Genomic DNA, 24,925 nt, shown 5'->3' on the forward strand with positions numbered 1-24,925 from the left:
ATAAAATCAATTAAACAATTTGAATAATTCATACATGAATGAAATTCACGTCTAATAGGTATTCATTTTAATTCCACATGTGGAAAACATTTCGCTCAATGTATAACCTATAAAAAGCCTGATAGTGACAGTTTTCAGAAGGAGATATAGCTGCATTGGCGTTGTTATAGGATATTATCCCTCTATGTCCGAAATGTATTACATGTCCATACACTGCCCAGGAACAGCGAAATGTGAAAGAGGATTTTCTGCCTAAAACAGGGTTCCCAATGGCTTCTCACCCCGATTGCGCACACTCAGACAGGCTAGGAAGCCCACTTCAATACAGCACATGCCCGTGCGCGGTCGGTAGTGGAGCGCAGCATAGGCATGCTGAAGGGAAGGTGGCGATGTTTGGATGCATCGGGAGGGAGACTGCTATATGACCCCGAAACGGTTTGGCAGATCATCCTAGCCTGTTGTGTGCTACACAACATCTGTCTAAGCCATTGCATAGAGCTAGGAGAAGACGAAATGCACATGGACCAAGATGACCACCCTCCCATCCTCCCATCCCAGCTGGCTGGAACACGCACATTACTGCGCTGAGAAGACGGGAGCTGATTCACCAACTATACCAACAGTATAAGAATAAATGCCCACATGTTCATTTTCTTCAGAATGTTTTATTTAGGCACGTTTGTTCAAAGAACCCTCAATAGCGGACAGAGTTCCTTTGTGAATGAGAAGAGGGAGCTGGTGACGGCCGACGAGGCCCCGATGCTGGTGCAGCAGGTGCTGCTGACGCAGATGCGGCTTCTGGTGCTGCTCGTGCCGCAGGTGCGGCCGCTGGTGCTTCGGAGACGTGTCTTATACTATGGCACATACTTTGCTTTTGCCATTACGCCACCAGACAGGCTTTCGAACAATGTCTTGGCTCGCATCTGCTCTTCCATCAGCAGAACGTCGATTTCAGCCTCACTATAATTCTTCTTTTTACATGTTTCTTTCTTGCTTGCCATTGTCACAGAGAGTTTGTGCATTGAGGATGCGCTCAGTTTGTGCATTGAGAATATGCTAATTAGGTTAAGTAGGGGCGTTTTGAGGGTGGAGATTCAGTTGCGCACCATTCCACGATCATTTGTGATTTATAAACGCAGGAATGGCGTACACGTGTTTTTTTGTGCGTACGTTCGTTTTCTCTGAATCGCACTTAGGACCATTTCAGAAAACGTCTGAGATCAAATGTAGGATAGTTTCTACACAACATTTTATAAATGAGGCCCAACCCCTGATAATTATCATTATTTCAGATTAGTTTCAAAGCAGTAATTTAATTTGGACCTAATTTCTGAAGTAACATTTCAGATCTGTAATAACATTTATTGAATCGACAGAAACAATAACAGATATATGCAAAAATGTGGGCACCCCAGTGGAATAATCACATCAATATTAGGTAGAGCTTCCCTTTACTGAAATAAAAGCCTGAAGATGCTTCTTATAGCCACTGATAAATCCCTGAATTCTGGCTGCATGTATTTTGGACCATTCCTCCTTACAGAATGGGTCCAGTTGAGTCAGGTTTGATGGCTGCTGAGTGTGGACAGCCCGCTTCAGATCATTCTGAGATATTCAAGTCTGGGGACTGGGATGGCCATTCTAAAACATCTGTGCCTCTGCATGAATTCCTTGGTAGTTTTTGAACAATTCTTTGGATCGTTGTCCTGCTGAAACAACAAACCCCAGCGTAACTTCAGTTTAGTCTTGAACATTGTTCCCAAAAATCTGCTAATACTGGGTGGAATCCCTGCAACCCTCAACTTTGATACGTTTTTCAGGACCTGTGCTAGCCACACAGCCCCATAGCATGACGGACCCTACTCCAAATGTTATAGTAGGCAGCAAGTTATTTATTCCCTGATGCAAAGAGCTTGTGGTTGTGACCAAATAACTATATCTTAGTTTCATCTGTCCACAGCACTTAATTTCAAAATGATTTTGGTGTGTCTAGACAAGCCTTTGCATACCTCAAGTGACTCTGCTTGTGGTGAGTAAGCAGAAAAGGCTTTTTATGCATTACCTTTCCATTGAGCTGTCCTTGTGCAAAGTGCGCTGGACTGTGGAACGATGTACAATGACACCATCAGCAGCAAGATGTTCTTGGAGCTCTTTAGAGGTGGTCTGTGGTTTGTCTGTGACTATTCTAACCATTCTTCATCTTTGCCTTTCAGATATTTTTCTTGGCCTACCACATCTTTCCTTCACAAGGGCTGTTCTTGTGGCTTTTCCCTGGCCATTTTCTTACTACATTTCTGACTGTGGAGATACACACCTCAAACCTTTTTGATAACTTTTTTTATATTCCTCTCCTAATTCATATTGAAGAAATCATCTTAGTTTTTGAGGTTCCCATTTTGCTACTTTCCAACAGAGAATGAAGGAGAAGCACACCTAGCAATTAGCTATGTTAAATGAGCTTTTTCATGATTGATTGATTGGTTGCAACTTTATTTGCAGTTCAATCAATCAGCTAATCAAAATAATTTTGTGAGATGAGCGACAGAGAACGAGAGAGGCGACAAGTTTTCTAGCAAGGACTTTGTGTTCGTTGTGTGTGCTGTAAGGAGTGTTCGTAAGGCTTGTTGGCTAAACAATCCAGGACTGGACACCGACTGTTAACCGGAGACTGACCAAGTCCACAGGTTTATGGATATACCTATCCGTATCGAACCAGGTAGACACGCATTTTCTTTTAGTTTACATAAATTACTACATAAATGGAGGCACCGCTGGGATTCATTTTGGGTTTCTAGTTTTTTTTTTTGTGCAAAAGCCAGTTGTTTTCTTTGGGTAGTATAAGTAACGAAAAAAGGATTGACCGAGCCAAGTTAGCAATAGAACTGAAAGGATGGTGCCAGGGCATGGCCATTAGTGAAGTACAGTCTTAACTTGTAGTCCCTGAAGACATTGAGACTGCAAAGATTGAAGAAACTTTACAGTCAGTTAAATGCTTGGGACGGGTGCGTGTCAGAGGGAGAACCTTCAATCTTGACCTTAATAGCTTGCTGGTCTTATGTGAATGATGCACCACCTCCTCTGCACGACTGTAGAAGACCTGCATTCTATGTTCCCTTCCCTATGTTCCGCAACAGAGTCTGTTTTGCAAGCAGTTGGAGAGCTTTTTGAGAAGGTCCAAAAGCTCCCAGTTGAGGTTGGTAGTTATCGGCGTTTGCGTCTCTTTTCTGGCCATCTGCCCACACCAGCAGGTGAAGTCTTGAAAATGAACAGACAGGAAAGTATATGTAGCTAATGTGTAGGTTAGTGTCGGTTGCTAATATCAGACAAATCAAATATCTCACTTTGGATCTTTTCACAACTTGACAAACCCCTTGTGATCAATCACAGACGTACACACACAGGTGAGGAGAGCGCAAAGGACCTTTGGGAGCTCATGTGACACTGGCTTGCAGACGTGTGCCCTCAGGGTGAAACTGGACCCCTCGTGTCTAATTGCATCTCACCTACCCAGGTGTCACCCAGCAACGATTACCGTGACGACTGATCCAGGAGTAAGGAACACATGCGTAGAAAGGAAACAAACATGTCGCACTCCGACACCTAAGAGAAGCATTTCCTTTCTTTCCTCGTCCGCTGCTTTTTTAAACTGCTTCGAGGAAGTGAATCTTCTCTTCTGCTTTAGCTACTCGAGAATCAGGAGTGACCCAGGAGAAGAGAGAGGGGAGAGGAGATGAGACATGCTTATGAAAACCCTCAAGACCAACTTCAAGAAAAGTGAGTGAGGCTCTTCAAAACTAAACTCATCTAAAGCGCATTCCACCTCCACCCTCCTACCCCTACTCATGGTGTGTGCTCGTGCTTGTGTACACTCTACCTTTGAACCCTTCAGGTTCTACAGTTTTACTGGAGCCCATTAAGTGGAGGCCTGCTAGCATTCTGCATGGGAGTGTTAGGTGTATAATTAGCAGGAGAGGGAGGAGCCTGTGTGTGAGGTGTTCGAGGACGTCTGTAGTACTTATTTAGTGTACAATGGCTGATAGGGATCCATCACCTACTGACAGATAAATATGGAGCGGGATATGACTTATGGTTTGTATGGCTTTCTTCGAATTCCGCAAAAAGACTGGTACATTGTGTAGAGATGGAGGTTACGATTATGGGTGGTTTAAGGTGTAGTAAAACTGATCATAAAGGGATGTTAATCACTAACAACAGGTATTATGGGTTGTAAGTGATATATGATGGCTTGATAATGGTAATGTGATACTAAATATGTAGTAGTTACATATATAAAATAGCCACCATGTCATGCTAGCTTTATGCATTTTCTTTGGTTGAAATGAATGTTGGAGACTGTAAGGAAACAGTCTGAGCCTTGACTGAGAAAGACCCATGGGAAATGTTTTCATGTAGCTCTGCACAGTACTGTTGGATAAACAAATGCACTTGGAGCACTTAACTGTAAATATTGTGAGGACGTGCTGCATTATCTATAATTTAATTGTTTAGTGTCTGTTATAATAATGCTGTTATAATAATGACATAACAGAATAACCACAGTGCAAATTAGTTGATTTATTCAAAATGATTCAAAATGTATTCTGATTCAGGATATAGCTTGCTATTACAAAAGGTTATTAGTTAGTTAGTTCTCTCCATGCCATGAGGCGCATAAGGCTGCAACTTTCTTTTTCCATTCTGCTCGGTCCTTCGCCAGACCTCGGATCTCATTCCAGCTTCTCCATCCTTCACGTCCTCCTTCCTTCTCCATTGTTCGTCTCCAGGTTGTCTTTTGGCAACCCACAGCGCGTTTTCCCTCTGGTTGCCATCCCATTGCCACCATACAATCATTATTTTGCTCTTTCCAGAGTACATGGCCGATCCAATTCCAGCATCTTCTTCTGTGTTCATCGCTTATCTTGTTGACCCTCGTAATCTTTTCAGTTTCCTCATTGCATATTTTCTGCGACCATCTTATTCCGAGGATCCTTTTGAGGCATGTGAATTGAAAGCTGTCCATTTTGTTTTCCTCTGCCTTTGGTACTTCCCATGCTTCACAACCATAGAGCAGTACTGGGCATACAAGTGTCTTGAATAGCTTGATCTTGGTGTTGCGTCCAATGTTCTTTGCTCTCCATATGTTCATCAGGTTGTAGAATGCTCCTCTTGCCTTGTTCAGTCTGTTCTTGATGTTCTCTGTCCCTCCTCCGGCATTTCTGACTGTGGCTCCCAAAGGTTATTAACCTCAAATTAATGTTTATCTGCTTCTAGAAATGCTGTGTAAATCAGAAAAAATCCACCCAGATGAGCCAGACATCTGGCAACTTGGACAGATTGGAGTAAGCAATCTCCTATCAAACCTCAGGGTAAGAGAACTGAGCTCATTTCATCTTCCTTTTTATTCCATCCTTCCTTTTTATTAAACAAGCTAGAAAACTGATCTTTGGCACTTCCTTAAAAAGGAGAATATCATTACCTCTTAAAGGGAGTAAAGTTTAGCAGAATCATCAAGCCACCCAAAAAGTTGACTCCAATGAAAACACACGCACATACTGTATACATGCGCGCACACACACACACACACACACATATGGAAAACTGATCCTCCTTAAAGGAGAACATCATTATCTCACCCATGTCCTCTTTATGACCTCTTCTCTTAAGGGGAGTAAAGTTTAGCGGAGTCACCAAAAGTTAACCGTCCTCATGACACAGTAAAACATCTTTATACATAATACACATTTTGTGGACATAATTCAGAAAAAACAGCTCTAGATGGGGTTAAGGAGTCTGCTTTCTCCTGTGTGAGTGCCAGCATCAGTGTGTGTGTGTGTGTGTGTGCTCTTGGTTGGATTTCAGCCGAGCTCAGCAGCAGCCCCTGAGCTACCGTCTCCTCTATATGACATCACTGATGCTGCAGTACTGCACAGCAGAGCAGAGCACGGCACAGACGGGACAGATGCTCTGAGTGCCGGCACAGCAACCTACTGCAGCAGGGCCATCCTGCATATTTCCCTCTCTCTCGTTCTCTCTCTCTCTCACTCCCGCTTCCTCTCTCCTTCTGTCTGTCACTCGCTCCACATGGAGGGTAAAAGCGAGCCCACCCTGGTGCAGAAGCTAGCTGCCAGCATAGCCAAGACCCCCAAGTACCTGACTTTCTCCCCTTCCTTGCAGCGCTGCTCACTCAAGTCCTGGATTAAGGAGAACATCAAGAAGAAGGAGTGCTGCTTCTTCGTGCAGACAGAGAGGTGGGTTCACCGGTCTCCTCTGGGCTCGCTGACCTTGTTTGGGTTTTGATAGAGATCATTTCCAAACACTTAATTACTTAAGAATATATGAATCAAGTGCCTTGTGAAATGGCTTTTCTGCATGTGTGTAACTTAGAATATTAGGTGCCACTTAGTCTGCATATGTAAAAGAGCATGTTTAGACCAGAAGTGATAAGGGACGAACTGTGCTTCCTCCGACCTTGTGCAAAACTTTCATCCTTGCCTCGGACTAGAGAAATCCACCACGTGGTTATCTCTGCTGAACGCTAAACATCTGTCTATATAAACCTTGTGTGATGTGTTTAATCATTGCTTCACTTTCATCCTTGTGCTGTGAGTGAGCCCGATTGCAATTGTTGTCTGTCTAATAAATATACTTATATGCAGCTCCGGAGTCCTGAGGTACAGTAAATAGGGTGAATTTTCACCTATCAGGTTTTGTCGAAACTGTGTGAGGGACTGATAAAGTTCTCTGTGTGTGAGTGTGTGTGTGTTTGTACGTGTGAGTGTGTGTGTGTCTGTCTTTGGTTGTATGTGTGAGTGTGTGTGTGTGTGTGTGTCTGTCTGTCTGTGTTTGTATGTGTGAGTGTGTGCCCTGTGTGGTTGTGTGTGTGTGTGTCTGTCTGTGTTCGTGTGTGCCCTACGTGTGTGTCCTGGGTTGCTGTATTCTGTAGTTCTCTGATGGAGGTCATGTATGGGAGAGTAGACCAAATACCAAAAATAGGCTTTGATGACTTTGAAGTCACTACAGTTTGGAGAATGCCTGGACTGTGCAGCCCTGCTTAGGGTGTGGAAAACAATAGTTTAATTTACCTACACCCATGTGTGTGGAAAACAATAAACTACATTCTTCCATAAATTACATTCTTCCATAAAGAGGCCTCCAGATGATAATTCTGTGTATTATAAATCTGACACACACTGCGTTATTGTCATACCACAGAGAGGGCATTTGTAAATGTGGCTACCCAAAAGACCACCATGTGGAGGAGGCCAATAATCCAGAGAGGTTTCTGGGACAGTCTTGGGAGGGCCAGAGTCATGTTATTGAGGTGCCCACCGACGCCTTTGGGGATATTCACTTTGGGGGCCTTGCCCAAAACACAGGCAAGGTAAACGTGTTTGCATGTTTCAGTCTCTGGTTTGTGTATTTTATTGTCCTTATGTGCCCTTATCATGCTCGCATAAAAATACTGGTTTGAATATATGTGTGAGTTTGTTTGTCTTTGTGTGTGTATGAAAATCTGTGTGCAAACAAACACGAATCCCTTGGTGTGTGCCCTTATCCATGTGTGTGTGTGTGTGTGTGTGTGTGTGTGTGCATACAGTATGTGCGTGTGTCATCGGACACCCCCTCTGAGGTCCTGTACCAACTCATGACAGAGCACTGGAAGCTCCGCCCCCCGAACCTGCTCATCTCAGTGACGGGCGGGGCCAAGAACTTCTACATGAGGACGGAACTGAAGAACAAGTTCCGCAGGGGTCTCATCAAAGTCGCACAAAGTACAGGTCAGCCGACTCCTCTATCTGGAGGAGTTGACATAAAACAACATTTACTTACCCAACAGGACTGTATTCCTTGTCCCAGTGCTTTTGGGACCACACGCAACTCTTAATCTTTCTGCTTCATATGTTGCAAGATCCCTGAAGGTCAGAACTCCTAATTACATATGCCCTGTTCTGTCCATTTCATGCAGGAAACAACAGCATTACTGTCATTGCAATGGTATCAGAATGGAATTACAATTTCTGTATTGACATTACACTTACTGAACCTACACTTACACTTACTTTAAAACCCATTAATGAAACTATAAATTAAAAGGTCCTTACCGGATCGAAAGTACGTATGGTGCAAGTAGTCTTGGTTGTAGAATTGAGTATGTTCCTGGATTGGTGTAGATGAATTTCACTTTTTTTCCAAGTCTATTCTGTCTAGTTGCATTCATATATAACACCTCAGATTTCTCTGTGGGTTAAAATGTTTCTTTTCTTTCTCTTGACTGCTTTTTGGCATGATCAACATGAATACAACCATCAGATACTTCCCCATGTTCCCACTCACCACATGAGTCTTGCAACCTTGGGCTATAAAGCTACATAACTACCACTAATGGTGATCATTCATGTTTCTCAACTATTTGTCCTTGGCCAGGCGCCTGGATCATCACTGGAGGCACCCATGCCGGGGTGATGAAGCATGTGGGGATGGCTGTACGTGACTACACCCTCAGCAGCAGCTCAGTCAAGGGGGAGATCGTGGCCATTGGGGTGGCCACCTGGGGCACCGTACACAAACGCAAGTCCCTCATACACCCTGAGGTATGGTTGAACAAGTGATAACTTGGCTATGAGTAAAGGAATCCTAAACCAATTTTAACAGTTTCTGACCATTATGTATGCATATACTGTATGTGTGTAGATGTATTTATTTACATACACACAAAGTGTACATAAATCTGTATATTTTAAAAACAAAATGTAAACTTTTCTGACTGTATCTAGGGTTATCCGTTGCTTGAATCTTTGTCTGTCTTATCTTTGTATGACTGTCTGTCTGTCTGTCTGTCTGTCTGACTATCTGCTATGGCCCTCTTCCTCCCCCTCTATCCAGGGCTGTTTCCCTGCCGACTACACGCTGGATGAGCAGACCCAGGGCCACCTCTCCTGCCTGGACAGCAACCACTCCCACTTCCTGCTGGTGGATGACGGCACGCATGACCGTTATGGCGTGGAGATCGGCCTGCGCAGCCGCCTTGAGAAACTCATAGCAGAACAGTCACTAGGGAACAGAGGTGAGCTTATGGATTTATGGTTATCTTGATAAGTTTGTGGATTTAGCCAAAGCAACTTGCAAATGAGTTACGACAATAACAAATAACCATTGATTGTGTATAGAGTCTATATACTTTATACGTACATATATATTGTCTATATGTCGATGAATAGTCATGGTAAATTGTAAATAACAATGAAACCCAGTGATAATAGTAACTGTTTCCGTATTATAAGGGGGAGGGGGGGGGGGGTATCTGAGTTCAAATGATACCCCCATGTGCCTCTCCCTGACATACTGCGCATTAATAGCAGCCAAATGGCCCCTAATGCTTGATCTCTGTGAATAAGTGTGCGAGGTTGAGTCTTGTATCTTTCTTCCAGAAAGTCATGTGAAGATCCCTGTGGTGTGTGTGGTGTTGGATGGAGGACAGGGCACTCTGAACGTGAGAACAGCTGTCTAACATCCTAGAATATTATGTTCATTGACCTTGTATGAGAATAAAGCAAGTTTTAGCGAGCCTCCTCAACCATCACTGTCTCCTAACAGACCATCTACAATGCCATGCTGAACAGCACGCCGTGTGTGATTCTGGAGGGCTCGGGCCGGATGGCGGACGTGATCGCTAATGTGGCTGGGAAGCCTGTGTCACGGGTCACCCTGGCTCTGATCCAGAGGCTGATGAAGAGGTTCTTCGGACAGGAGTACGAAAGCTTCTCCGAGATCAAGGTCATCGAGTGGGCCAAGAAGGTAGCACACAGTCCTTATTGCAATCGAGTGTTGAATTGTGATGGTATTGGGTATTGGTGGTCATTTAGGTGCCGAAAGAGGATCTAAAACGTTGTAGCATGTTGTTAAGCGCCATGGTACGTAACCTCTGTTTGAAACTCCCCTTCAGATCCAGGACATAATCAGGATGCCGCACCTTCTGACCGTGTTCAGCATGGACGAAGACAAGAACAGCGACGTGGACGTGGCCATTCTCCAGGCCTTTCTGAAAGGTGCTTATCCCCGTTTGACCCTACCAGGCGGGCCTGAGGGCTGAGGTCTGACGGAGATGTGTATTTTTATCTCACATCATCAACTCAGTGCATTTAAGTTTGGAATCCTATACTTTAATTTACACTCTAAGATTATTAAGTCACTTAAGCTGTGATAGATGATGCACTTAGCGGCTAAATAACATTGTTAGAGAGTTTTTGTGTAAAGCTACAATATGATGAGTTGCCTAATATATCATCCGTCATGGCTTCCATTCTCAAACTGAATTACATGAGTTAAGTGGTTCAAACTCAGTCAAAGAGGAACCGAAAAGCATCAGAACGGATGCACATTACTGTTAATAGCGCTCAGTCGACTGGAAAATTGATGTCACAGACATACCACAACGTTCTCCGTCATCACTTTCTACACTGTTAGATGCGTTATCGATAATTTATGCACTGGGATTGCAAAATGTTTTATCACACACAAACTTTAATGATCCAGTGATGGGCAAAAATATATCAAAATGTATTTTGATACAAAATACCCCTCAAATAAATGTATTCAAATAAAATACAAAATACTGGTGCCAGAAAATGTAACAAAATACAATACATGTCTTTTTCTGGATTTTCCGTTTTCTCACAATTTGGTATAGCAGAGCATTCAGGTTTGGGGTAAACAGTGGCGTAACGTAGTTACTACGGGCCCAGGTGCAGGCTATAATGACTGGTGTCGGGGGAGAATCCGTATTTCCGCTGGGATCCGTATTGAAACCGGAAGTGAGTACTTAATTCCGTTTAATGTATGCATTTGTATTTTGCTGCGGTATGTGGTGTACTGAATAGCACTGATAAGTAGTCTTTATAATTATTTACATCTGTAAAAATGTATTTGATAGTCTGCATCTTGTTTTTGCACTCAGAGCACATCACCCCTAAACTCTAGGTCTAGCTAGCTTGTTAGCTATCCAGTTGCTCGCCAACTGACTAGTTTGTTACTTGCTGTTGCCACAGGCTTTTCTTATAGTCTTTATAGAATCAAATGTGCTGACATTCACATATTTTACACAACGGGTGTGATCACTTGTCGGGGATGACAAGTTTTAACCAACCAGAGGATTACGTACTCACTTCCGGTTTCAATACGGATCCCAGCGGAAATACGGATTCTCCCCCCGACAGAGTCAATGAGAGAGATCTGGGGCAATTTCCATTGCCATTTGAAGCACCACTTTTGCCTGACTGTTGCCTGATTCGACAATGACATTCAGAGGCAGATCAGATGGTCTAGTGGTAGAATCCGACAGAAAAAAAATCTCCTTCTGCCTAAACACTGGAAAAAGTATTTTAAATACAAAATTACATTCTATTTTTTTTGGCCCTATCAAATACAAATTACAAAATACTCAAAAGTCATTGAAATACGTATTTCAAATACAAGTAATAGAAATACTGCCCATCTCTGGGCAGAGCGCATTGTTAGTTTAAATGACTCAAATGGACATGGACATTGCTGTTATGGATAAGTAAGCGGTAAATTGCAGGCACACTGACACTAACGCAGAGGTAACCCCTGTGCCCCCTCAGCCTCTAGGAATGAGGAGAGTGTGGGGCAGCAGAGCTGGGAGAGGCAGCTGGAGCTGGCCGTGGCATGGAACCGCGTGGACATCGCAGAGAGCGAGATCTTCACTGAGGAGAGCAAGTGGAAGGTTGGCATTCAGCACAGTTCTCACCATAATCAGGCAATACTGGCAGTGCCAGAGGTGGCTACAGAGGAGGTTCTGTAAAATAGTATTCACTTTTACTTTACACGCTTTAATGTTTCAAGGTGCATTTTAACTTGTTAAACATTTATACCATCCTCAAACTATGTTTACATTTGCATCAGTTAATTTAGAAAACATCTCTGTCCCAAGTCACAGCACAGGAGCGGTGTGATTTAATCAGTATGTGTGCTCTCTGGGAATCAAACCCAGAGTCGTGATGTTCATCACACATTACTAGTAGTTAAGGGATGGGAACACTTCACACATACAATATGCTTCAACAACATACAACAATTGTTATGAGAATATACATTTTAAAGGAGCTTGCAGTTTATATCCCTTTTTCCTCCCCACCGTCCAGCAATCTCACACTTCAACACCATAAACCTCTAAAACAGCTGTTCTGACTATATAGAGTCAGCAGGGCCCCATGAGGTTTTTATCCCTCTTTCCTTTCCGTAGTCCAGTGATCTGCACGACGCCATGTTCTCGGCCCTGGTGGGCCACAAATCAGAGTTTGTGCGCCTGCTTCTGGAGAACGGCGTGAGCATCCCTCAGTTCCTGGACAAGAAGGGCAAGATGCTGTGCGAGCTCTACACCAACATGCCCAGCTGCTTCTTCCTGCGCAAGCTGGTAAAGCGGCTACAGGGCGACAAGCGCCACAGCCAGACGAACCACCGCAAGAACATATCCCTCGGCGCCGTGGGAGAGGTCTTGCGCCAGCTGCTGGGCAGCTTCACCCAGCTCATCTACTTGCCTACGCAATCACACGACCTCATCAAGATTGCAGAGGAGGACCCCGACAACACTGTGATTGTAAGTCTGAGTTGTCAAGTCACTGTAAAGAGTGATAATACATAAGAGATAAGAGATCTAGATATGGATAGAGGTTTGTAAATTCTGACATTCTGACACAACCTTTGTGTCTGTTTTGTCCTTCAGCGAGACCCTGGGAGAGATTTCTTCCTCTGGGCCATTCTGCAGAATAACAGAGAACTGGCCCAGATCGCCTGGGAACAGGTACAAGACAAGAGAAAACACTATGTGATAGGACAGATAGAACGGTCAAATCAATAGAGTTCCCTTTCTCTTCTTCATCAATTCAAACCAAATGGTTGACTTGAACACAGGGAAGTTGACACAGTTCAGCACAAGAAAATACAGTTTAAAAAAAAGTGTTTATGATTTTTTTTTATGAAACTCCAATAAAATGGGAATGGGTTCAGATTGAACTAAAAGTGTCTATCATTATTTTGTCTGCTTGTGTTCTCAAGAACCACTTGAACAAGCATTTTAATAAATAAAACTAAAGTTCACGTTATTAATGGAAATATCTTGTTTTCATAGTGCCGAGACAGCACAGCTGCTGCTTTGGCAGCCAGCAAGATTCTAAAGAAGCTGGCGCAGGAGTCAGATGACGATGAAGATGATGCCAATATGAGAGAACTTGCCAACCACTATGAGAGACAGGCCATTGGTAATACCTTAAATAAAGTTCAGTCTTAGGCTTTTTATACTGGTGATCTCAGGCTTCATGCACTATTCAGCATTGCACTAGCAGTGCACGGCCATTGCAGTTTTGGGAGTGCTTGCAGTGATGTCACCTTTACTGAGCCGCATGGTTGTTTTTTGTAGATATAAAAAATCTATGACTAATATAAGTAGATGAACGATATGGTTCATGGGCCTCTTTAATGCTGTTCATTGTTAATGCTTAAGGGAGAAACCTTCTGAAACACAAAAAGAGGTCATGCTAATTTTGAATGTGCAGCATGACTCAGCCGATTTGAATCATTACTTCCTCTTTCTATAGAGAGGAATTCTATTTAGTGAATGTATATGGCTGCTAAATATAGAACAGCAGTAACTCTCCTATTTCTGTTGGAAATTCAAGGCTGTAACCCTCTTATCTAATGCTTTCTCTTTCCCTCCCCCTATCCCTGTCTGTCTCTATCTATCTCTCTCACACACACACACACATTCACTGGTATCCAAGGTGTGTTCAGTGAGTGCCATAGCTGGGATGACCAGCGAGCCCAGAGACTTCTGATCCGTATCTCGCCGTCTTGGGGCAAAACCACGTGTCTGCGTTTGGCACTGGAGGCGAACGATAAGAGCTTTGTGGCACAGTCAGGGGTTCAGGTCTGTGTGTGTGTTTGTGAGAGAGGTGTATTTAATATTTAAACTCTGCCTTTTAGAAAGAGCTTTACTTTTTTTTCCATTGCAAGATAAAGTTATCTTTATAGCTTGTCAAGGTTTACACCATTGGTTGTGTGTTCTAGATATATCTACTGAACAAAAGTGCACTTGTCTAGACTGCCAAATTGACCAAAGATAGAATGTTTAGAACCTTTTTTTTTTAACATGACCCAAACATGCCTGAGGCAAGAAAGTAAGGCTTGTGATTCCCTGGTTGTTTGAGGCTCACTTGCCTGACATAAGGTCGTGTTGATGCCTCAGGCTCTCCTGACCCAAATCTGGTGTGGGGAGTTAGCTGTGGACACCCCCCAGTGGAAGCTGGTCCTCTGTATGCTGTTTTCCCCACTCATCTACACTGGTTTCATAACCTATAGGTAAATTCAGAGTTAAGCTCCTCTCTACACCTTGATGAAACAATGTCTAGCAAGTGCAACGACTAACTTTGTGCTTCACATGTAAATAGTTAAATAGGCCTAATTGTGGTAAAACTTTTTCTTATTATAAAGACACAGCAGATCCAGCAGTTATTTTAAGTACAATTAAATAAATAAATGAGATTAAAATAAAAAATTTAAATAATAACCTGCCAAGTAAAATCCTGTTTATAAATTGATCAGGCGTAATGAAGATATTGAGAGAGAAGCCATGAGAAATGAGGAGTTGCTGGCTATGGAGTCTGTGACAGGAAGCTCAACCAATACCAGGATGAAGACTTCATTCCGGTAAGAACAAGAGGCGCAACAGAGTGCTAATGTAGACCATTTGTTTGGAACAGCTTTACTGAGAAACGTCTGCTCTTCCAGTGATCCCCAGGACGGCGCTCAGCTGAAGCCTCTGTCCTGCTTAACCAAGCTGGCGAGCTTCTACGCGGCTCCTCAGGTGAAGTTCTTCTGGAATATCGCCTCCTACTTTGGGTTCCTCTGGCTGTTCTCCATCGTGTTGATGATCGACTTCCAGCCCACGCCGTCATGGAGGGAGTGGCTGCTGTACGTCTGGTTGACTTCTTTGGTGTTTGAGGAAGTCAGGCAGGTGAGGTATAAGCCACACTAGTATATTGCTCTTTTCTCCTCTTGATGTGGAAATACAATGTCAGCATGTACTCTCACACATATAAGCACACAATATTATGAGTGGTCAATTCTCCTGTGTAATGAGCCCCACTCTATGTCTTTCTCTTTTTCTACCTGTCAATCTTACTTTGTGCACTGTAGCTTTTCGATGATCCGGATGGATTTGGGTTCCGAAGGAAAGCCAATTTATATATTAATGACTTGTGGAACATTCTAGATGTGGTTTCCATCCTGCTCTTCATCGCTGGTCTTGCCTGCAGGTTAGATTTGAGTCTCAAACTGTCGATAATACATTAATATTACTTTTAAAAGTCACTAGGTAGGTGTATGCACGTGCTTCACTACCCAAATCTCTGTCATTACCCAGAATCCTTTGCTCATGAGGGAACTTCTCTCCTGCAGGTGGACCAGCAGTGCGTTTTATGCGGGAAAGGTCATCCTCTGCATCGATTTCATCATCTTCTGTCTGCGGCTGATGGCCATCTTCACCATCAGCAGAACCCTGGGCCCAAAAATCATCATTGTCAAAAAGATGGTGGGCACCTGGTCTCAATAGACGAGGCATTCAATCTCCCTGTGTTTTTATATTCCATTTCAGCGATTGCAGAGGGCTTATATGCACTTATTTTTCCCTCTCTCCAGATGATGGACCTTTTCTTCTTCATGTTCCTGCTCAGTATCTGGGTGGTGGCCTACGGGGTGGCTAAACAGGGCATTCTGATCCACAACGAGGAGAGACTGGACTGGATCGTCAGAGGGGCTGTGTATGAGCCTTACCTCATCATATTCGGCAATGTCCCAACCAACATCGACAGTGAGTAGTATGCAAGCATAGCCAATATTGAGATGTTATTCAAACATGCAGTTCATACGGTTAAGGAGTAGGCATATACAAAAGCATTTACTCATTTCTATAAGAATGTTCATACAGTGTGCTCCCACTACAAGCAAGTTGCACATGTACATTTAAAAAATGTAACAAAAGCATGTTATATGTTAATTATTTTAATCATCTAGATGCTGAATTTGACGTGTCCACCTGCACTGTTAATGGCACCGACCCTATGCGACCCAAATGCCCTGTGCTCAATGCCAACCACATGCCAGCCTTCCCAGAGTGGCTGACCATCATTATGCTCTGTGTTTACCTTCTCTTTGCCAATATCCTGCTCCTCAACCTCCTCATTGCCATCTTCAAGTGAGTTCACTCCTCTCAGAACACTCGTCTACTCTCTTCTCCTTTATCTGAACCACACACTACCGTACAGGCCTTCTCTGTTGGGCAGCTCTGTATAATCTGTGCTGTTATTTCCTTGAGGGATTTACTTAAGATATTGTATTGTAAATGATAGATATTTCTTGAAAGTAAACTTCATAGCGACTGCATGGCTGCCTGTCCCACAGAGTCATGGGACTTTGACCGTTTTGCTTCAACAGCTACACATTTCAGGAGGTACAGGACAACACAGACACAATCTGGAAGTTCCAGAGGTATGAGCTGATTAAGGAGTACCACAGCCGGCCTGCCGCCCCCCCACCCTTCATCCTCCTCAGTCACCTCCTCCTCCTGTTCAGGCGCCTCGTGATGCGCAGCTCCCCCCAGAAGCACAAGCAGTTCAGTGAGTACTGCATTCACCTGGTAACTTTATGAGCCAAACGGATGCTTTTAGTCAAAGCTACTTATAGCATAGGGACGTACTTTCAGAGGGATCATAATGATGACGATGATGATGTTGAAGATTTGTTTAAGCTTCAGCAAAAAAAAATAACGTTTTCGGCAAGCCAGGCTAATTTCTGTCATTACTTTTAAGAGCTCAGTTTAAAAACCCATTATTTGACCCAAACCACTTTAGAAGTAATTCTTCTGCACAAACCTGAAATTATCATGCATGCATAATTAGTATACCTAAAATCAGGGTCTGCATCAAAGTAATTGCCAACTGAGCATGAATACATGCCATACTGAAAGGCTTATTCTGTCTGGTTCTGTGTAGGGGAACAGTTGTCCAAAACTGAGGAGGAGGAGTTGTTGTCATGGGAGACTTTCATGAAGGACAATTACGTCGCCACCCAGCGACAAGAGAAGAGTGAAAGTACGGAACGCCGTATCCAGGACACAGCTGATAGGTAAGGCTGTTGGAGAACCAAGTGGAGAAATGCTCTCTATACACTAAGAAGGACCTACTTGACATGTACGAAAATAACTACAATAACTAAAATAAAGTGTCCTTAAATCTCCTTAAATCTACTACCACACCTAAATTAAAGTGTAATGTTTTAATCACTTTGTACAAGGAGACAAGGATAAATCACGCAGTGTTTTAGTAAATGCCCAGCCATCAAGGGAATTGTTCTGGCTTGCCCTCCAGGGTTGGCTCGATGTCAGAGCTGCTGGAGAGAGAGCAGGACAGGGGCTCGGTGGCAAAGCGCCTGGTTCATCTGGAGGAACAGGTTCAAAACAGTTTATTGTGTTCCTTTCCTAAGAATAAAAAAAACAAATAGGCGAATAATGCATGTCCCTGCAAGCCCACATTGTGTTTTTCCCCCCTCATTTCCCAATGTTCCTCACATGGCAGATCTCCCAGTCCACTAAAGCGCTGAAATGGATTATGGACACCTTAAAAGCCCAAGGTTACAAGTCTAAAGAGGAACCTCCTTCCATGTGTAAGTGGAGTGGATTCAGACTGCGTCCCCCTCTAAAACAACTACAGGATTTAGTGGGGTCAGTAAGGACAGGTTCTCTACTCACTACCGCCCCCTCTGTCTGTCCACAGCCAAGAGCGCTGAGAGTGAAGCAGATGAGGATGAAATTGATGGAGAACCGGAGAAGAGACAGTACCACTTCTACGCCCGTAGTTACCTCTACCCGGGCACCAATAAGAAGCGCTTCCCTGTTCCTGAGGAAAAAGTGCCTTGGGAGGTGCCTTATGATTTACATTTCATAAAATTATAAAGGTTATAACTCTGGAACTCTGGCATTTTTTATATTATAAAGGTGATAACTGAACTGGGTATTTATTATATTATAAAGGTTATAGCACTGAGCTAGGCATTTGATTTACATTGTAACCTTTGAAGAACTCTTATTTAACATTTAAATCGAGGTTCTGATTAATGTCTGACTATTCCATGAATGTGAGAGTGTCATAGCATAAATGGCATCTTCATATTGGTGCTCATCATTATCACATACCTATGTCTCCTCCAGGTTGACTTCACCCCTTACATAGCTGAAGTCTACAGTGCAGATACAGTCAACAAGTAGGTTTGAATTGTCTGAATGCAGCCAATACATGTGTAGCGCCCCCTAGGCCTATTTCCTGACACTAAAGGGCGTTCCTGGGTTCCTAAACTAATCCCAGTAAAGTATATAATACATATAATCCTTGCTGACCTTCTTTTTAAATGTCTGTTGATGTGTTTTACATGTGCTACGATTTAAACTATTTACTTAACTATTATTCAAATGAAATACCCTTTTAACCCTACACTCTATTACCCAATAATGGCTTAACACTAAGGAAATACTCAGAACTCAGGTTGTTCAATTATCAAATAAAAATATAGTTTACGGATTTGAATAAGAAAATAAATATCATACATGTAATACATTCTTAATGAAAACAAAATAGGATACACAATGTATGAATAGCTTTTGAATTAAATGAAATGACAACAAACCTCATGTTTGAATAAACCTTCAAATATACAGAAATCAAACAATAGCAGTTACCTATAATATGTCCCTAACAGACATCCATATTATAGTAGCTAGTAGGCTACCTAAACTAACATTCAGCTAACATTTAACAATACACAGCACATGCGTGGGCCCACACACACACACACGCGCAATCTCTCACCAGTGATTCACCCACCCCAGTCCTAGCCGGCAAATGAGCTAGTAGGCTACCTAGCAGCTTACCGTTGCAGTACTGGAGCGTTGCTTGTGTTCGGTGTGGCCAAAAACAAACTGACCCATTCACTCCGTTTTGGAGCAAGAAAAATAAAACTGACGATACCTTAATCCAAGTGTTGTCGAGCTGTCGTCGAGTTGCCGTCGTTGTCGTCGAGCAACGACAGGGAAGTCTCTCACATGATGACAAGTGTCTCGTCCTCAGGATGGCGAGATGCTTAACTTTTGCACAAATGTACTATCTTACTGTTCAAACTTCGCGTATTCAGTCCGAATACGCTAATACACATAGACAAAGTCCAGCTAGCAAATATATATATTGTTTATCACGCTATATTTCAAACATTCGCTTAAAACACATGGAGACAGTTCTTAACGTGGCTTCTTCTCTTCAACTAAATCTTATCTCCCTTTCGCGGGGTTTGCCACCTTTCACCTCACGTTACTCAGTGCATACAACAGTAATAAAATAAAATACATTTGACATTAAAACATCAAAATATTGCATAAAACACAATACATTTCACTTTACCAATGAAATCTTTTAAAACAAAACTCTTAGAACGAATTGAAACACATGCATCAGCAAACACTGTTGCTCATCCAACTACAACTCCCTTAATCCCTTGCATTCAACCCAAAATGAATAGAAAGGAGATGAGTACTACTATAAGCTTCTCCTTAGCTTAATGGCGATCTCTAATATATTATTTTCTTTATGATTATTTCTTAGTTCTAATGTGTTATTATAACTTAATTAAATCTAAAGTTTCTTAGCACTAATATGCTTTTTAGCACTGCGCTACACATGTGAAAACCAAACATATGTTCTTGACATCCTTTAACTTGTGTGTTTCTACTTCCATAGAGCAGAGGAGTTGACCTTAGACAACTACAGGTGGGTATCACACTTTTATGTTCCTTTTTCCCCTGTTCCCTGGTGTGGTCTAACATATCACCAACATCTTTCACAGGAATCCAGGGGGGCGCACAGGGATAAGGGGGAAAGGAGCACTACAGTGCTTGGGCCCAAATCACATCCTTGACCCTGTTCTCACTCAGTAAGTTAAACTGTTTTTTGCTGAATTTTGCTGAATTTGTCTGGTACATGTTCATAGTACATAGACATATCAATAGTAAAATATTTGACCAGTTAAAACAACATTCAGAGCCTTATCCCATAAAATAGAGACAACTGAGATTCAGGAAGAAATCTGATGTATATTTAGTACTCAAGCGTAGATGCAGTGGCATTTACAGTACAGGTTTTCAAAAGGTTTGGGGTTTTACCTTGAGTAACTTATTTAAACGCTGCATGTTTCTGTAGCTGGCAAGACAAGGACCATTCAGTTCTGCAGTTCCTAGCTGCCTGGAATGAGGCCGAAAGATGTTGGTCTTTGCCAGGGGTAAGAGAATTCAAACTCACTGAATTATCACTTTACTGTCACTAACTATGTGCTGTTAGCTCCTCTTTTCTTTGTAGTTTGGGGAATGTAGTGCTCTGTTACTCTGTTGAAACTAGCTAAGCTAGAAATGTTCTGCAAGTGCAGCTACACAGCCAGGCTGAGGAAGTGTTTCCTGCTGTGTGTGACCTCTTGCAGGGTGCTTTAAAAACAGGGGAGCCCCTCCCAGACAGGCTCAAAACACTCCTTGGGGATAAGCTGTATCAGAGAATCAAAGCCAAACTGGGAGATGGAAGCCGACATAACACGGTAAAGTTAACATTTACTATACGAGCAGTAAAACTGTGGCATGATAACAGTGACTGGGTTTTGGTTATTGCCTTTGTGAGGTGAAGAGGGGTGAATTTAAAACGTGCAATATGTGTTTGGTGTAAGGTTTAACTTGGTGTATGAATGAATGAACTGGGAGTTGAATTTGTCCATATAAATTCGATTATTTTCATTCCTGTGTTCTCCAGGTATATGAGGGTTATGCTGATGAGCCCAGGAATACTGACAATGCTTGGATTGAAACCGCTGTTCTCAACATTCACTTGGACAGTGCTGGGTCCCTCATGAATGAACTAAACCGCAAGGTATTTTCTTTTTTAACCAGCCATACGCTTACTGTAGAGGTGTAGTGATGATCTGGAATACTTTAAAAGACATTTCTTTCTCTCTCATTCACTTTCACAGATGCAGTCCCTCTCTCACTCACTCTCACACACACATAAACTCTCTCTCTGTCTTCCATGGCAGTCACTCTTGAGTGCAGGTATTTTGTGTGAGAGACATGACTGACTCCTTTTCCTGTCATTCTATCCACCAGGTAGCCACAAGTCAAATGTCAAATGAGCGGATTCAGTGGAAGGAAGTCAACAGCAAGACGTCAGTGTACACATACCAAAAAGAAGCTCTCCGATTAATTGCCAAGCTCCACCAGACTCCGTTCTGATTTGCAGAGAAATGAACAAGCCAAAAAAAACTGGTTGAACCGAAGACAATCACAAGCACTCCTGACTTTTCTGATGAAGGGCACTGCTAAGACATGTACACTGCAGTAACAAAGTCAACGCTGTTTTCGCACATATAAAAACATTTTAATGTTGTACATTTAAACAGTATCATGTATAAATGCTGAATGTATATTGTGTACGTGAATATGCAAACATATTTTTTAGTAAAGCTGAGTAAAGGACAAAGCAAAAATCAGTTCAAATGAGGCACCTTATATGCCTCAGCTTCAGATCACTTTGCACAGATCAAGGAAATTATTACAAAAATCCAGGTTTTAAAGAAACCAACTTTCTTGGGTCTTCCCTTGACATTATCTACATTACCCAGGCCTACTCCTGCACACTGTTACTTCTTGGACACATACACAGAGATAAACTTTAGATGACACTAACATGACACTTTTTCTCTGTTGGTCCATGTTCTAGCCGAATACACTCCAGTATGCTCCAATTAAAGGTACATACAAAAAACGTATTGGTCTTGTCTTGTCCAGAAATTGGGAATATAAGTGATTAAACACGTCCACTTTAAACGGCTCATGTAGGCTTCTCAGGGCCAAATCGCTAAAATGACGAAACAGAGTGAACATTGCATAGCTGGGCCAGTTTTAAATATAAAGCCACATCACTGTCTTACTCTAAATCAGGGGCACATCTACTATTTATGGCTAGAGGGCGGTGTTTCCATAGGGAAATAAACTGATTGATCAATGCATAGCAGAGCAGGCATATACGTGGAATATCGACAAGTAGTTCATTTCTCAGCGCATATTAATTGGAATAGTTAATGCAATACTCGGCATCCTCAGAAATTAGCTTCCTGGTCCTGGGTTTTAACGTAGGATTCCTTAACAAGGCAACTTTCTACTTTGTTAACGTTCAATAGTGGTGGCGGTGCAGAGATGCCAGGATTGGAGTCAACGTCTGGTGCGTTTTTATTTCACACTAGCTATCCACATATTGACGCAAAATCTATCGAACATCAGGATAGGTTATTTCTTCTAGGTAAAGTTAGCTGGTTAGCATAACTTTATAACAGAACAGACATCTAACGTTAGCAAGATATAGCTTTAACTAACGCTAGCACACTCGAATAACGTACCTTCTAAGTTTTGACATTCGTGGCAGATCAGCTTCCGTTTACGTTAATCATTATGTCACCATGGTTGCTATTCTTTGTCATTGCTTAACCTATAATCCCTGACAAACTAACCTAAAGTGTTCAATGAAAACAAACTTGACACATGTATGTAAGCTAGGTAGCATGTGAGCTACACAAGGATTTTGACGTTAGCCAACATAGCTAGCCACTTCATCATAGATATTCTTTGGGCTGACTAAGTTATTTTGTCATATCATCAGCTTCGGTTACTGTAAAGATAGTTAGCAGGCAACCTAACAGCTAGGTATATTTGAATATTGTGTAGATTGTTATGAAGTAATGTCTTGTCTCTTAGGAGTTGACAGTACTGTCGAAAATATTGGACGACTTCCTCCTGACGTTTTCGCAGAAACAGTAAGACGGCTAGATACACTTCCTAACATTCTCTACAGTTTTTGTATTTCTGCTGTGCGTTTGTAGGCTTCCTGTAACTGTAGCTACTGTTAAACAACGTTAACAGTTCATTCGAGGCTAAGGGTTTCAGTGAAAGCTTGTTTCCTTGATAACAACATGCGATGGGGAACCATGTATGATACAGAGGTGTAGACGCGTGTTATGACGACCTTCTGTGCGGGTTGCAGCAGTTCTGATTATAATCTTTTAATCTTTCCAGTGTCAGCAGATTCTGGCTCATCTTCAAGGGCAAAGCAGTGCAGTCGATTTGCCTAAAATCTGTGTTGTGAGTGAAGGCACATAGCGGCTTTTACTGTCTGCAACTATTGTTGATAACTTTATCAAGATAATGAATTTCTTACAACCGTATTACAGCCCTACATTGAGTTGATGACGGAGTTCTGTTCCGTCCTTTAGACTTTTCAGAGAGCAGGCATAGACCTCGAGTGGAAAGCTCTTCAAAGCATCATCAGGTTGTTATCATCTAATTTCAGGTAATCATGCCATCAGATTTCCTCCTTTGCTCAGCTAAAAACACACACACATACACACACCTTGTGCAAAGCAAAGTAAAGCCATCTTTCTCTGAAATCGCTGCTCTCTTGCAGAACAGCTGCAAAGAACAATCTCACGGCTGATCAGCTGGTTGCCAGGCTAGGTGAAGGCAGCAGGCACTGGGCCAAGGCTGTGCTGCAGGTGGTGCATCAGCTGTGGAGCGAGCATGGGTCACTCATTCACACATATCAGGAGGCCCACGCTATGGCTAGCATTGGACAGGTAGGCCCTCCACAGTGATAGGGGTTGGGAGTTTTGAACATGAATATGTATGCTATTTGAATTATTTAATTAAAAGTATACACATATCTAATGTTTTTGTTGTCCAACTGGTAAAGGAAGAGCTTTAAGCATTACATACTTGGGTTTAATTAAATGTGCAACCTAGTATTGCATTGAGGGATGGATGAAACGCATGCAAGTCAGGCCCCTGAAACAAATGTCACCCATGTGTTTGTTTAAGGTAGAGGGCCCCCACACATATAGGTTATTTGCTCTCATAACATAAATCTATCATGCCATTCACAAATACCTTGCTAATTAACTGTTGCCGGGTAACCTTAGTTGCTTCATAATAGATGTTTGTGTTGCCATGCTGACTGCTGACCTTTGGTCCTCCACAATAGATGGTGGACATGCAGTGGAAGCTGGGAATGGCAGTGAGCTCAGACACGTGTCGGTCCCTGAACTCTCCCTATGTGTCCCTGCTGCTGAAAGTGGCCGACACCTCTGGAGAAGTGTCCTACAAGTCTTTTGAAATGACCATTCCTCAGTTCCAGGTGTGTGGTTAAGTGCTGTTGAGCTTTAAATATGCATTCATTCATTCATTCATTCATTCATTCATTCAGTCATGTTTTTTGTTATAGCTCTGTACCTTGATATTGTAAGACACACTGATTTTAATTTCTCTCTTTTTTTTTTTTTTTTTTCCTCTCGCTGTTGCAGAATTTCCACAGCCAGTTCAAAGACATATCTGCAGCTCTGGAGACTGTGTAATGCTTACGAATGCACTCCATGTGGCCTTCCTCTGTTCACTAAAAAAATGCTTGACTCTTGTAGACTGTGTTGACCAAAATGTTTACATTCTAACAATGTATTATTTATAGGCGTCCTTTATAATGTTGTCCTCTGTATTCCAAGGGTAAACAAATCAAGCATGAGGGTTGGGGGTAATCATGAATGTCTTTTAACTACAGCTTAGTGTTGCTCATTGCTTCATAGATGCTACTTTAAAGTTTCTCACACAATCAAACAGCCAACAAAGTCCTCACTCATAAATGCATTTATGCTTGATGCTTAACTGATGTAAAATAAATAAATAAGATAACAAAGAAAACCTGATGAACTGGTTATGTTGGGCTGGTGCAGTTACTGA

General features: G+C 42.4%; 2 protein-coding genes across 3 annotated transcripts; both read left to right on the forward strand.

Moving 5' to 3' along the window:
* The first annotated feature begins 3,460 nt into the window (after positions 1 to 3,460).
* trpm2 (transient receptor potential cation channel, subfamily M, member 2) lies at positions 3,461 to 21,931 on the forward strand. The gene is made up of 35 exons (XM_031586515.2): positions 3,461 to 3,551; positions 3,683 to 3,774; positions 5,272 to 5,366; positions 6,175 to 6,248; positions 7,213 to 7,381; positions 7,598 to 7,778; positions 8,425 to 8,591; positions 8,884 to 9,064; positions 9,429 to 9,490; positions 9,595 to 9,795; positions 9,944 to 10,046; positions 11,619 to 11,740; positions 12,260 to 12,613; positions 12,740 to 12,817; positions 13,145 to 13,274; positions 13,794 to 13,939; positions 14,258 to 14,370; positions 14,614 to 14,718; positions 14,800 to 15,025; positions 15,208 to 15,326; positions 15,469 to 15,601; positions 15,709 to 15,880; positions 16,084 to 16,264; positions 16,504 to 16,685; positions 17,061 to 17,193; positions 17,436 to 17,517; positions 17,643 to 17,730; positions 17,841 to 17,986; positions 18,275 to 18,327; positions 19,851 to 19,880; positions 19,957 to 20,043; positions 20,310 to 20,388; positions 20,584 to 20,694; positions 20,904 to 21,020; positions 21,254 to 21,931. Exons 2-35 carry the CDS (start codon positions 3,738 to 3,740, stop codon positions 21,377 to 21,379), a joined length of 4,383 nt encoding a protein of 1,460 aa, XP_031442375.1. The 5' UTR covers positions 3,461 to 3,551; positions 3,683 to 3,737; the 3' UTR covers positions 21,380 to 21,931.
* Positions 21,932 to 22,160: 229 nt separating this feature from the next.
* commd6 (COMM domain containing 6) lies at positions 22,161 to 24,886 on the forward strand. Of its 2 annotated transcripts, XM_012833991.3 has the most exons (7): positions 22,164 to 22,367; positions 22,898 to 22,956; positions 23,216 to 23,281; positions 23,413 to 23,489; positions 23,604 to 23,772; positions 24,177 to 24,329; positions 24,496 to 24,886. In XM_012833991.3, exons 1-7 carry the CDS (start codon positions 22,343 to 22,345, stop codon positions 24,544 to 24,546), a joined length of 600 nt encoding a protein of 199 aa, XP_012689445.1. In that variant the 5' UTR covers positions 22,164 to 22,342; the 3' UTR covers positions 24,547 to 24,886. The 2 variants fall into 2 exon arrangements, with proteins under 2 accessions (XP_031442418.1, XP_012689445.1); XM_031586558.2 differs by lacking the exon at positions 23,216 to 23,281 and having other exon boundaries at positions 22,161 to 22,367.
* The last annotated feature ends 39 nt before the right edge of the window (positions 24,887 to 24,925 follow it).

This window comes from Clupea harengus, chromosome 2 (assembly GCF_900700415.2).
Source record: "Clupea harengus chromosome 2, Ch_v2.0.2, whole genome shotgun sequence".
NCBI lineage: Eukaryota > Metazoa > Chordata > Actinopteri > Clupeiformes > Clupeidae > Clupea > Clupea harengus.

Excerpts from the sequence above, each read along its gene's own strand:
- commd6 (XM_012833991.3), top strand. The coding sequence starts at position 22,343 with ATGCCAGGATTGGAGTCAACGTCTG. Across the intron at positions 22,957-23,215 it reads CTGACGTTTTCGCAGAAACA|TGTCAGCAGATTCTGGCTCA; the intron begins GTAAGACGGCTA and ends TAATCTTTCCAG. Across the intron at positions 24,330-24,495 it reads TGACCATTCCTCAGTTCCAG|AATTTCCACAGCCAGTTCAA; the intron begins GTGTGTGGTTAA and ends TCGCTGTTGCAG.
- trpm2 (XM_031586515.2), top strand. The coding sequence starts at position 3,738 with ATGCTTATGAAAACCCTCAAGACCAACTTCAAGAAAA. Across the intron at positions 12,614-12,739 it reads ACCCCGACAACACTGTGATT|CGAGACCCTGGGAGAGATTT; the intron begins GTAAGTCTGAGT and ends TTTGTCCTTCAG. Across the intron at positions 17,987-18,274 it reads AGGAAAAAGTGCCTTGGGAG|GTTGACTTCACCCCTTACAT; the intron begins GTGCCTTATGAT and ends TGTCTCCTCCAG.